Source organism: Mastigoproctus giganteus, chromosome 8 (genome assembly GCF_048544385.1).
Source record: "Mastigoproctus giganteus isolate SK-2022 chromosome 8, ASM4854438v1, whole genome shotgun sequence".
Taxonomy (NCBI): domain Eukaryota; kingdom Metazoa; phylum Arthropoda; class Arachnida; order Uropygi; family Thelyphonidae; genus Mastigoproctus; species Mastigoproctus giganteus.
In genome coordinates, this window is record NC_143582.1 from 74803100 (window position 1) to 74817921 (window position 14822).

Here is a 14822-nt window from a genome sequence, read left to right on the forward strand (position 1 = left end):
GTTTAAATTATAATAACTATCATTTTTCTTACATTTCCACTTGGCTTCTTGCTTTCTTTTCTTTGTTTCTCATATTCTTCAATTTCTTTCATTTCTTCTTCACACCTCAGTTTTTCTCTCTGTCTTATTCTTACCAACATTTCTTCCTTACTGAGATAGTTTTCTGTTTTTTCCTAAGATAAAAAAAGAAATCAAGTAAATTAAAAAATCTGGATCTACATCATATTAAAAAAAAAACGTACAAGCATAATTTCAATTAAAAAAAATGTAAACATATATTATGTCCTTTACATCACATACAGTTAGCACCGTTTATAGTGATCACTGGTTATTAAAATTAGCCACTTTATAGAATCAAATTTCAAAGAATCAATAAAAAATGCATTACACTTTCTTTGTTTATTAGAATCATATCTTCAGTTATAAGAATCAATTCTGAAAATGCCTATGTGATATTTTTTTAAAGCACATTTCTGAAGGTCACAACCATAAAATAATAAAAACAATTTGCAGTTTTTGGTATATTGGACTTTTTTCCCTTTTTTTTTTGTGTATACAATCTGTTATAAACAAATAGTAAACTCAATCTTATTGCATTTACAATAATATCAATGGAATTCTGTGTGTTTTTACATTATTATGGTGAAATGTGTTTCCCCTTCACTGAAATCTTCGATCATAAAAAAAACCACAAGTAAAATTTCAGAATCTGTTCTTCATTCCTATATCTAAACTTTGTAAACTTTTTACTCCGTATAGTGTTAGTTCCAATTTGTGCATGTCGTGTGCTTTGTTATTGACTGATACTTATCTTTTTTACAGCGTTTTAAATTTTACTACCCCTCAAAAAATGTCAGTGAACAGAAAGAGTGAATTTGAGTGCAAAAGATAAGTTATGACAACTAAGATATGATCATGCTGAAAAGTCTGAAGGCGGTGGACATAGATGGTGATCTACAAGTTTTAACAGATGAAGAAATTTCCCAGTCTATTACTGATAATTTCACCAAGGAGGAGGAAAATGAAGATGAACCGAAACGAATTTCAGTTACAAAATGGCAAACTCATGAGGCTATAGCCATCCTGAGGAGAGTGCTGGAAGAAACTGGTGCAAGTGAATATAGACTGTTACACAATATTGAAAAATCTATAAATAGACTTTGTAGTGATAATTTAAAGCAATCTAAAATAAGTGAATATTTAAAATTATAATCATATTACAAAGTGTTATGTATAATTAATATGTATATTAATTAAGCTATGTACATAAGTATAAATTTATTTTGCTAACCTGTGGATAATATTCTTCTGATTTTCACTTATCATTTAATTGATAATGAACTTTTGGTAATGAAGTGTAAATTTGTGCTTTACATCTTTATTTTTATAGCCTGTGGATAATATTCGGCAATTTTCGCTTATTAGAATCAAAATTCAATTTGCAAATGTGATTACTATAACCAGCGCTTACTGTATATAAAACTCCCCACATAACTTTTGTAAATATTCTCTGACTTAGCATCATATGAAAAAAAAAAAAAAAAAAAAAGCATGCTTCAATAACATAACATATTGATTGCAGTGATATTGTTGCCTTTGTTGGAGTTTTTGTGTTATTAAAGCAGGACTTTAACAAATAATCCATTTACCTGCTGGAAACTCCACTATATTTGATAGTGGAGGTGTAAGTGGCTCTTCACCGAAATGAAAGTTATTAGCAAAGAAAAACATTGAGAAATTACGCTCACACTGAACAGCTTCTTAAAGTACATTAATGATTATGAATGTAAGATTCAATCTAAAAAAAAAAGCAAAGCTGCCAATTGAAAATTTATTAATACAGCCACTCCCCGACTTAAGGAAGGGTTGCATTCCACAGAACTTTACGTAAGTTGGAATTTTCCTAAATGCTTATGCAGCACTCGCAACTATGCACGCTAGATTTGATTGAAGCAAAAGAGAAATGTTCGACGAACATGTAAATAGACTTATTTATTCAATTTTTTTTTATCTCATGCGCAGGAAAAATTACAAAAATTTCAAAATTATAAAATTACAAAAAGAGAGGGGAGACAGGCATAAAATCAATAAGTTTTACCTTTTGAGCATTGTTGCCAGAATTAACTCTCCAGCTGATAAGCACACTACTGTGGAAGTTGAGGGTTGTGGAGATTTAGAAGGGGTTTTTCCCAACACATCACAAAATTTCTCTGCAGCTGCAGAATCGGCACTGGTGACTTCACCGCATACTTTAATGTTTTGAAAACCAGCGCGATGCTTGAACCTATTAAACCACCAGTTGCTTGCCACAAACTTGGCTTGGGGTTCGCCATACTTATCCTTAATATCTTCATAAATACTTCTTGCTTTTGCTTGAATGGCCATTGGACTCAGGGGCACTTGCTTCTGAATCTGATTTTCCATCTATATTATTAATAGCTTTTCCATCTTTGACATAGAACCTGAACACTGTTTTGTGATCACTGTTGATCTTAAATGCGTTGATCCTTTAACATGTTCTTTTATACGTGCACGGTCCCTTAAAAAACTGTTGAAGTAGCGAGACCTAATTCCGTGCAATAGATGACAAATTTTGTCCTGCTTAATCATCTTCATTTCTAAATGAATTTTGTTTTGTTTCGTTTCCTGGCACTACCACCACTTTGCACTTTTCGTTGGTCGCTTTCCCTTCATCATTTTAATAAGTAAATAGGAATGAAGAGAAGTTTCTGAAAATTTATTTATGTTTCTTATATAATTGAAGATTTCAGTGAAGGGGGAACACATTTCACCATAATAACGTAAAAACCCACAGAATTCCAGTCATTGGGATTATCGCAAATGCAATAAGATAGAGTTTACTACCCATTTATAATAGATTGCACTAACAGAAAAGCCCAATAAACCGGAAAGTGCAAATTGTTTTTATTGTTTTATGGTAGTGACCTCCAAAAATGTGCTTTAGAAAAATATATCACAAAGGTGTTCAAAATTGATTCTTATAACGGAACAGATGATGATGATGATGAAAGTGTAGTGCAATTTCCATTATAAAAATGACCTTTTAGAGAGATAAATAGCTTAGTTATATAGTGAAAATTTCAACTTCTGAGGTCTTGGAACAAATTACTAAAAAAAAAAAAAAAAAACAATGTGTTATTGGGGGTTCACATTATATTTTTAGATACCCCCATTTATTCCTATGGGATGCAAAATACGTTTCCACGATTTTTTTAATTTTCCACCAGCCAGCAAAAACTTACATAAAGTCGAATTTCCATAAGTCGAGTATTACTTAAGTCGGTGGTTTTCAACCGGGGTGCCGCAACAACATTCCAGGGGCCACGTAATTTGGGTTTAAGTTACTTAAACTTATATTTTTTTAAATTTAAGTGTTTATTTCATTATAAAAAGGTGTACAGTATCTTTTTAATTTTGTGATGATCTATAATTGATGTTTACTTAGTACCTCTATATAAAGAATAAAATTATTATATACTGTATATATATATAATTTGTATTATGAAATGTAATTTTTATAACTATATTATCGTAATAACTATCATATAACATCTTTTTTAATTTTATATATATATACACAGGGTACTAGGAAAGTTTTGAAATATGACGCAACAATGAATCACAGGAAGCTGCTTGTTGCTGCATGTTGAGACATGTTCATACGTGCATAGTAGCAGCCGCGCCAAGTCAGTGGGCTCAGTTATTCATTAGTAGTGAGAGTGTAAAGTGCTTGCGATGGCATCATGGTCACGAAATGAGATAAGGACAGTTTTGCGGTATAATTTCGTGCGTGGTTTAACCATAGACCAGTGCTTAGAAGAAATGACTCTTGCACTAGATGATGATTGTCCACATCGTACAACGATATTCAGGTGGTATAGAGAATTCCAAAGGGGAAATTTCACTCTGGAGGATTCTGAGAGGACGGGAAGGCCACGAACGTCAGTTGCGGAGGAAAACGTTACTGCTGTGAGGAAAATGCTTGACGAAAACAGGCGAGTGACCTACCAACAGATAGAGGATACTTTGGGCCTAAATGCACCAGCAATTTGTTCGATTCTGCAAGATCATTTGCACGTGAAGAAACTTTGTTCTCTCTGGGTGCCGCATCAACTGACTGAAGAGCAGATGACACGACGTGTGACTTGGTGCCGGGAGATGTTAAAAAAGTTTGATAAGGGACAATCTCGGTATGTGAACAACATCGTGACAGGTGACGAGACTTGGCTGTACTATTACGATCTGCCGACCAAGGCTCAAAACAAAGTTTGGGTCTTTGATGACGACGACACACCCGTAATTGTCAGAAAATCCCGATCTGTAAAGAAGAAAATGATAGCTGTATTTTTCAAATCGAGTGGAATTGTGGAACGTGTCGTTTTGGACACGCAGAAGACAGTCACAGCTAAGTGGTATACTGAACAATGCCTGCCTAAAGTCATTGGATCTATGAAGAACCTGCGGCCAGAGTCAAGAATCTACACCTGGTACCTCCATCACAATAATGCTCCAGCTCACCGCGCCAAAGCCTGCACCGAATATTTGACCACGACAGGAATGAAACTTCTCGAGCACCCTCCCTACAGCCTCCCTTGCTCCCTGCGACTTTGCACTGTTCCCGCATGTGAAAATGAAGCTAAAAGGGAGGCGGTTTTCCAGTGATGAGGACCTTCTACGGGCTTGGGACAACGAGTGTGCTTTACTCCCTAGTGAAACTTGGCAGAACTGGTTTAAAGATTGGTTTCGGAGGATGGAGAGGTGTATTGAATGTAGAGGAAATTACTTTGAAAAAATTAAATAAACAAAGCTGTATTGCAAAACTTTCCTAGTACCCTTTGTATATATATATATATATATATATATATATATATATATATATATACAGAGAGCAAATCAGATCTAACAGGCAGAAAATTGAGTAGGGGTGCCGCAAAATAAAATATATTACTTAGGGGTGCTGTTATAAAAAAAAAAAAGGTTGAAAATCACTGACATAAGCCATTGGCTTATGTAATACTCTACTTATGGAACAATATGATGAAAGTGGCTGTACTTTCATCAAACTGTTCAGGTAATTAGCCAACTGGATTCCCCTTAATATACAAGTCCCAGGATTTTACATTTCTGTCTGTAATATTTGTCTGATAGTCTTAGAACTCTATGAATTCTCAAAATGAAAGACAACAATGGAAATCCAATTCATAACTTGTACTATACCTTCAGTTTGGAACATTTCAGATTTGACTAAATTTTCTTATCTCTTAAAGTAAAATTATATGACTGTCAAATATTAAGTTAATATAAAATTCTCTCCTTTTTCGGTATTTGATTATTTACACTTAATTCCAGAACGAACACTGAAGTCTTTAGATTAGTATGTCATTTCAGGATGTCTTTCGTTCAAAGACTGTAACTAACTTTGTTTCATTTTAAAATTGCTCATTTAAATGATAGCAAACTAGTACACAATTAAAACAACATAACTAGTATTATTGGACAAGTGTAGCAAGCTATAACTCAGAATCAACTTATAACTGCCAATTAAAAAAAAAAAAAAAAAAAAACCCTTAGAACTTCCATTTCCATGCTATAAAACTTTCCTCTTATGCCAAATATGTATTTTACAATACAGTCAATAATAGAAAGAAAAAAAAAAGGAAATTATAACAACTTTGGTAAATGTGCTTAAATTATACAGGGTGTCTCAAAAATATTGGTACAGACATTTAGGGGAGGTACCATCTAAAGGAATGTGAATCGCATAGGAACCCATTACTGGAAACGTCACCGTAAGTCGGTACATGGCGCTGTTCATCATTTCATGAGAGGGAAAATTTCTGGTTTACTCATTCAAGCAGTAGTCGCTGCACGAAGAGCATGCATCGATATACGAACTGTGAGCTGGCAGACATGCACCTAATGTATGGATTAGCAGAGGGCCCACATGGTGTGTGCCCCCATGCGGCACAACATCGCTTCGCAATAAATGTGTGGGCAGGTATGGGCGGTGACTGCTTAGTCGGCCCATACCTGTTACCATCCCGCATGAACTCCACTAAATATCGGATCTTTCTTGAACAAGTTCTACCAGAGTTACTTGATGATGTTCCAACAACATTTGGTTTCAACATGACGGGATGCCTGCCCATTATGGAAGGTGTGTGACCATTTGGACAGGCTTTTTGGGCGTCGATGGATTGGCCGTGGTGGACCGTTGCCTGGCCCCACGCTCATCTGATTTATCGAGCCTTGATTTCTTTCTGTAGGGGGCCCCCCCTCAAATCTATCGTGTATGAATCGCCTGTGGAGACGGAAATGGATCTCGTGGCGAGACTCATCTGCACTGCTGCTACTGTCAAAGAAACTCCAGGTGTGTTCGACTGTGTCCGCCAATCCATGCTGTGTTGGTGTCATGCATGCATTGTGTCTTTTGGTGGAACCTTCGAGCATCTGTTGTAACATCATGAAATGCATCCATCTCGTACTCCTTTGTTAATATTATGTCAAATAAATGTTTGCCACTAATTACTGTCTTGTGTCATTTCTGCTTCTTGTGCCTTTGCTGCTACTTTCCTGTGATGTTTCCGGTTATGGGTTCCTATGCGATTCACATTCCTTTAGATGTTACCTACCTCCCCTAAATGTTTGTACCAATATTTTTGAGACACCCTGTATATTTTATTTGGAAATTTTCTGTGCTTTAAACAAGACTAATTACAAGCAAAAGGCCTATACATACATTAAAAGGCAATAATACTGCTCCATGTTTCAGTTCTTATTTTGATATTAATAATTAGGTAGCCATAGTCTACACCCTTATACAATTATTATGGGAGTAAGACCAAGCTACAAAATACATAATTTTGCCAAGGCCTAATTTGGGTGTACCTAAAAAGGTTTGAAATTTATAATAAGATTTAAATTGATATTTACCTGCTGGTGTAAATTGATTAACCAGCAGCATATATATAAAATATATATATATATTTTATCATTTTTTTTTCCATAATAAACATGTAATAAACATTAAGGGCAAGTTATTGGTATGGATAAAGGAATGGTCGAGTGGTAGAAGACAGAGAGCAGTCATTAGTGGACACTGCTCTTCATGGACTAATGTCATTAGTGTAGTCTCCCAGGCTTGGTACTGGGCCCATTGTTGTTTTCTATATTCATTAATAATATTGATGAAGGCATATCAGGCTTAATGTCCAAGTTTGCAGATGATACAAAGGTTGGCAGGGTAGTTAATGACAGTATGCCCCTGAAACAAGATCTAGAAAAATTAGGCAGACGGGCTGAGAAATGGTAATTGAAGTTTAACATTGACAAATGTAGAGTACTGCTTATGGGTGGAAGTAAAACCCCAGATTAACATACTAACTGTGTGGTACTACACCCATGAAATTCTCTGAGCAATGCAGACATGCTCATGGGGTTTTGTCAAATGATATACAGGAATTTTACTAGCAGTGATAAGATGGTGGTTATTCCATTGTATAAGGCAATGGTCATGTCACATCTTGAGTATTGCATACAGGTCTCTACATTTTTCAAAGAATGTAGAGCTCCTGGAACGAGTACAGAGAAGGGCAAGAGATTGGTGAGGGGGAACAAGGGTGCTCTTACCAAGAAAGGCTTCAGTTCTCAACAGGCTCAATGCTGGTGGGACTATGCACATTAGGGGGCATGAATTCAAATTGAGGAAGGATGGTTGCAGAATAGATGTGTAGAAGTTTGTCTTTAGCCAGCAGGTGGTTAATTGCTGGAACAAGATTCCGTCTGTTGTTAAAGTGGACAGCTTGAATAAATTTAAGGAAGAACTTAGACTTGCTATTGGGGGAATGGATAGGTGAAATGAGGGGATCTGGAAAAGTTGCCCTCCGCATTTCGCCCCCAGTAGATAATGAATAGGCTATAGAAATGTAAATAATACACCTAATTTTTTATTAATTCTAATTTATTTTGTTTTAATAGAATGAATCAATCAATGGTAATCAATCAGAGAATAAATGCACATTATTATTGTTTAAAATTCGAAGTTGTATGCAATGCCTCTAAGGTAATCAATCACATTACGATTTTGAAAATCTTGGACTATTCTTTTGATTCTAGCAGAAATTGAGCATACTTCTTGTTTCTTTGATTGCCTGAATCACCAGCAATTAGTTATTTTCGTTAATTTCGAAATTGTGCAGCCTTTGTTGTTTCTTTAAAGAATCAATGAATCGGTAAATATTTGGAAATAAAGTAGCACAAGTTTCCTGAAATCCCCCTGTGCCATCCCTCCACGCCGTTGTTGGTATGTTGCTGATCATTCAGTGTTCGTTTGTAAACATTCCACAATTCGATGGCAAAAATGAGTAATTGCCAGTCCAATATATGTACCTTCAAAGTAGTTTGCAATCACCATAGCTTCAATGGGGAAGTCATCAGCCTCAACTAAATCTTCAAATGCTTGAATAACGTTAGCAGGAGGAATAAATGCCAATGCCAGAATCATTCGGATCCAACGAGCAAATTCATGGTCTTGTTCGTATCGAGCTTTTAAACCTTCATTCTGTACCTTTCGCCAAACGCTTTGGGCAAGATGAAAAAAACAACCGGTATTTACAATACCAGGAAATTCTTGTTGGAAGGCTTGCATGACACTTTGTTTGAAATCTGTAATAAGTCACTGGGGTTGGAGACCCGAGTGTAGATTTTTAACTTCTTGAAGCAACTTGACGTATGTGGCACGAGTTTTGTTTGGAAGAAGCGCGTAAACCACTGGAATAACTGCATTGAATTGAACCACATGAATTGTATAAAGCTGCTAGAAATGCGTGGGTACTGTGTTAAAAGTTCCATCAGAAAACCAATCCTGGCTACGCGCCAATAACTGAAGATTGTTACTAGTGGAAAAAATAGGAGCAGTTCTCCTGAGAATCATACATTAAAAACTGTTGTACATTGCTATCAATAATAATTTCTTGATAATTTTGTGGAATTACTAGGTCCTGGAGACTGCTCGGTAAAGCAGGAGTATCATTGTTGCATCGAACATGATGAATGGTTCGATTAAGTGAATCCTTTTTAGGAAGTAATGCCGTGACATTGGCATGAGCCTCTGCAATAACTGATGCAACAATTTGCTGTGGCCGTTCGTTCGTGGTTGTTGCATGTTGCCAATTTTTTGACCAATCAATTGCAATGCTTCCGACCTTGCAGCTTGGAGGCACCTCCGTAGCCAGGTGGGAAGGAGCAGCAGTGTGTAGCATACGTTTCTTGATTAGACCGGGGTTCGAGCCCGTCACCACCACAAATACGGAGGATGCGGAAAGGTCAGGGAATGACCACCGCATATCCCGGAGCAATATGGCCTTAGTTGCTAATGCTCCTAAAAACGAAAACACAAACAAACTTGCAGCTTGAGCTGCATGGTTATGTTTAGTTACGACTTTCACAACTGGGCCTTCCAAACCCTCTGTCCAAACACGCCCTTTGCAGGTGGAACATTTTTCACAAACCCAGATTCCATGTTGTTCATCTTGAGTTTTCTTTGAAAACACGTAAATGTGGTTGTCATCATCTACCAATTTTCTTTTGCCTCTTATTGACAGAACACTTTTTGCCATTGTACACACAGGATTAATCAATCAAGATGCAAAAATAATATGCAGATATACTGTATGCCTGCAACGCTCAGCTTGTTCACGCGATGCACCGCAGATAATGAGGCGGCCACAGAGTAGTAACATACAGAGGGGACACTCCCATACATGACAATGGCAATTCCGACTACATGTTAAAATCGCATAGACAGTGGAGGCCCCACTTTCAGAACATAGAAACAGGCCGGAACATTGTGAAGTTAGCAATGTTCCTGGAGTATTTTTTAAAGTTTTGTTATTGCGTTAGATAATATATCAATTTGCAGATTATTAGTACAGTATATAATTTTCATAGTTTATTGTTACTCCAATCCAAAAATAGCAACACTAAGAACGGTGGACGATTAGCAAACCATAACATAAGTAAAGGTTTTGGCAATAATATGCAACCGGGTATAGAGGCTGTGTGGTAACATAAAATGCAGCCGTTTTCTCTTTCCGCGATTCAAATCCCACGTTTTCCTACTCTGGTATTTTCTTCCCCCCAATACTTATACTTTCAATTCATTTCTCTGGTTAAATATGGAAATTTATTTGTTTTCACCTAAATAAAATTATTTAATTATTAATAAAGTTTAATATTTTTATAAGTCATGGCCAAACATCCATAATGTTTGGATGTTCCATCCTTAGGAGAAGGAGGTTAAGATGCTATTTGCAATAGACATTAATAAATACAGTCGGTCCTCATATAACACGTGTTTACATTACACGAATTCGATCATACACGATTTATAAATAGGGGAACGATATCTTATATAATACGAACCGAATTCGCTTATGCACGATTCGCCTTTGTGTTTACAAGAAATGGCAGTTGAACGCGGAATCACCCCAATCGAACGCAACACGATAGGAATGAAGAAGATTCCGAAAATGTATTTATGTGTTTTATATCAGTGAAGGGGAAACACATTTCACCATAATAACGTAAAAACCAACACAATTCCAGCTATCGTATAATTGCAAATGCAATTAGACGGAGTTTACTACCAGTTTATAACAGATTCCATTAGCAGAAACGCAACTGGAAATTGTTTTTATTGTTTTATGGTAGTAACCCCTAGAAATGTGCTTTAGTAAAATGTGAGGTGTTAATAGTGTATCTCTGCCTTTACGGTGTTGTTTATTCAGTTGCTACACGCACGCAGCTTTGTTTATGTGTATCAAGCGTGCCTCCACGTTTTGTAATTGTGCTTTATTCCCTAAAAATGAGTAAAATACTTAAAAGGTGTGAAAAGGAAGCATCCTGGCGAAGAGACTGCAGATTCAGAGAGAGAAAAAAAGAAGCAATATCGATAAACAGAGGCGGACTGGATCAAAAATTCTTACCCGGGAAAATTTATAGTGGCCTCATACTACGGTTTATGGCCAAAATCACACCGGCCTCTGGCCCACAGGGATTTCCCGGGTAAGGCTTATGGCCAGTCCGCCGCTGTCGATAGAGAAAAAAATATGAAATTGTGAAACGCTTTGAGCGAAATGAAAGACCATGTGATATTGCACGTGCTACAGACCTAAATGCGGCAACGCCGAGAATTACAAAGAATGCGGAGAAAATAAAAACAACTTTCATAGCGGGAACAACTCAAAGTGTAATTAAAATCCATTAGATTAAGACACAAAGAATTGGAAGAGATGGAACGGCTGTTATCTGTTTGGATAGAAAATCAAACAAAAAACAAGTTTGCTTACGATAGAAGCAAAAGCATTAGCAATATTTTATTACGTAATAGTCGTAATAAAATACGTAAGCATTTTATTACGACTTACGTATTATAAAATACGTAAGTATTTTATTACGACTATTTTATTTAATATAATAATTTTTTACGAATAAAATACGTATTTTATTCGTAAAAAATACTTTTTTAGTATTAAAAAATACTAAAAATACTTTTATTATAATATAATAAAAAATATTTATTTTTTATTATTTATTATATTATAATAAAAATATATTATATTTTTTATTACGTATTTTAATCGTTATAAAATACATAAGTATTTTGTAACGATTAAAATTACCCGATTATTTATTGTGTTTGGTAATGTTTTGGTTCCAAATGTGTGTTCAATCTTGGGTGGTCGGCACCTAACCCCACTTTTCCCATAGGGCCTGTTGTTTATATTGCACGAGAGTTTCTAGGAACACAACTATCGTGCTATACGAGGACAGACCGTACAGATTTTTTTTTTATTTACACTACTGGGTGTAAATAATCAGGTGGCTAATTATAGCAGGTTTCAGTACAATTTTGTGAGTATAATGAGGCCAGTACACCTATCTCACTCTATTGAAACCTTTTTATTTTCACTCACCTCAATCCAGTAGTGTTTAGTGTTTACATGAAATTCTGTATTTATTAATGTTTATTGCAAATGGCACACATCACTGTCATCTTAATATCCTTGTAGGCTGCATTTTAGGCAATGTCTGGCCATTATATTTTTAAATATTACTTTTTTTTTGATCTTAACTCCATATATTTACATCTGTCATTTTGACTGATCTCAACTGTTGTTTTAGGTTTCAATGTAATGAATGAATTGAACTGCTTTTAACTTTGGTTCTAATTTTTATTTAATTCTTTTCCTTTATTTATTTATTGTTTTATGTCTGGCATCCTATGAATACTGCATCATTCCCTGCTAACCAGAGCCACTAATAATTTTTTTTTTTTTTATACACTTCACAGAAATACAAAGAATCTGGAATGAATGAAAAATTTGGAAGACAATTCTCTGTGACTAAATTTTTGACTGTTTTTGCTGAGTTAGTTTTTTCTTTAACAAGAGGAATTTAGCATTCTTTCATTTAGATCATTATTTGAGTTAGCATTACAATAACAAAAAACAAAACACTATTTTTGAAATTCTTTTTATTTATGAATTTTTTCATTTCATACGAAAGATATATGAATTATGTGTAGTCCAATGCAAATTGAATTAGTAATATCTTCACATGAAATGTCATTTAATTCATAAAAATAACTCTTTCACTTTGCCAGTGAGACTCTGGCTGACTTGACTTGATTTCAGAAACAGTAAAGATGTTATGACATATTTCATGAAGTTTTTTTTTTATGGAATAATTTAATTATTTCATAAACTATTACTTGGATTAATATCAATACACTATTCATATAAATTAGTGTAATAAGTTATGAATTAGTTATTAATTAGCTATTCAGTATTTTTTTTAAAAAATATTTCCATGTTCCATCAATTCTGAAAAATTATCTTTTCTTTCAGAAATCGGTACAATCGAACTCCAGATTTATCTCACACGAAACACTTATTTCTGTGCATGACAGCAGATAATTATAACAATAGTAAAAAAAGACTACTTAAAACAAAATTTCTACATTTAACGAACACTAGAAATCAAGACACAGAAGCAACCACATGTTAGCAACTTAGCGTTGGGCATGCGCGTTATTACTCGTTGAGTTTTGATGGTCACAGACTGCCGCGTTAGTTTCATGTTCTGAAAGTGAGGGCGCTGGGATGAATTGAGCAGCAAGAGTCCACTCTGTATCTTACTTCTCTGTGGAGGCGGCGAAAACAGCAAACACGCGCTGTCAACTGCACCAAGAAATGTGAGGAGAGCCAGATGCAGGAACTTTTATTGTTTGAATTTAGACAAATCAGAACGAGATTCATTTGTTACTGAAAAGACTCCTATAAAATTAGTCACTGTTCCCTCCCCCATGTCTGTCACTAACCACGTGACTATTGTCCTCGTGGTCGAGTATGTATTCTTTCCATTGTGAAAGGATTAGCAATTCCAGTTAATCTTTTCACAATGGAAAGAGAACCCTGAAGACATACAAAAGGGAAGAAAGTAGTTTAAAAGCTACGTGACAATTTGTACACGAATGTAATTTTGAAAATTTGTTCAGAAAAGTTAGAGTTATCGGAAGTTCAGTTCGAGTAATCGAGAGAGTTTAACATGGAATCTCCACTAAAGGGGCTGGGACTTCAATAAAAATTCGAGTTATCGAGAGTTGACTGTATAGCATTTACATTTCTGTAGCCTACTCATTATCTACTGAGGACAAAATGTGCGAGGCAAAATGTGGGGGGCGAAATGCGGGGGGGGGCACTTTTCTGTAAACCGAAATGAGAAGGGGTTTTTTTTTTTTTGGCTGATACTGTATAAGATTGCTCCTTTGGTAACTTGATGGGGTCTTTTCTTGTAAAGGCCCTTGAAGATTTTTGTGACTTCCCATAAATCATCACTCTTAATCAAATTTTCCTGTTTAAAAACACTTACAAGCATGAAAATCATGTCTACATTTACTAACAAAACAATTTAAAAAAATAATAATCACATTCTAATTGAAAATTCCCTTATTCTTGATTAAGATTAGCAAAATCAAATTATATGAGATGATCAGTATACATAATAAATAATTTCCAAATGAAAAGATGCAGCAAGGAAGGCAAACACACACTGATACTAATATCCTTATAGTCCCAACCTTGTAAAATCCACCTGACCCTACATGGCTGTCCTGGAGTATAAACATAAATTTTATTTTATTTAGCATTCAAGTTTGTTTTCACTATAAAGAAAATAAGCTTAACCGTGTTTAAAAATAATTGAAAGTTGCAGACTTGCCTTTTCAAACAACTGTTTTTGTTCAGACTTCAATTCAGTCATCTGAGTGGCATTATTCACAACATGTTGATTGGTGACTTGATGGGTCTTTTCCTGAAAAGGCTCTTTCAGATTTTCATCACTTCCTATTAAATCTTCACTCTTAATCAAATTTTCCTGTTTAAAAACACTTACATATGTAAAAATCATGTCTACATTTACTAACAAAACAATTAAAAAAATTAATAATCACATTCTTATTGAATAAATTCCCTTATTCTCAAGAGGGGGGGAGAGAATAAAAGTATCCTCCCAAAGAAAAATAAGAAATTATTGGAAATGGTACATTTTTAATTTTATTCTGACACTATATTGGAGATAATAGAAGAAAGTAATATCTTTAGTAATAAGTCTTATTATCTATATAAACTTATTTCCCCAATTATTTCTGTTCTAATGCTCATGTACACAAAGGGGAATAAATTTTTTAAATAAACTAGATGGATGATTTGTACCAGCATGTTAGAAAAAAATACTAGGTA

At 34.9% G+C, this 14822-nt stretch overlaps 2 protein-coding genes across 5 annotated transcripts in view; one reads left to right on the forward strand and one right to left on the reverse strand.

The window, feature by feature from the left end:
- The window catches only part of LOC150081642 (non-homologous end-joining factor 1-like), a 180963-nt gene extending 179857 nt beyond the window's left edge, over positions 1-1106 (forward strand). For all 4 annotated transcript variants that reach the window (XM_090379505.1, XM_090379503.1, XM_090379504.1 and 1 more), the window contains one exon: positions 823-1106. The gene's annotated coding sequence lies outside the window, so the exon portion shown is untranslated. The remainder of the gene's footprint in view (positions 1-822) is intronic.
- Positions 1-14822, reverse strand: part of LOC150081644 (uncharacterized) — a 66509-nt gene that overhangs the window by 12836 nt on the left and 38851 nt on the right. The window contains exons 4-5 of the mRNA XM_090380275.1: positions 14302-14457; positions 33-173 (exon numbers count right to left, since the gene is read on the reverse strand). Coding sequence (XP_090236401.1) covers positions 33-173; positions 14302-14457 — 297 coding nt within the window. The remainder of the gene's footprint in view (positions 1-32; positions 174-14301; positions 14458-14822) is intronic.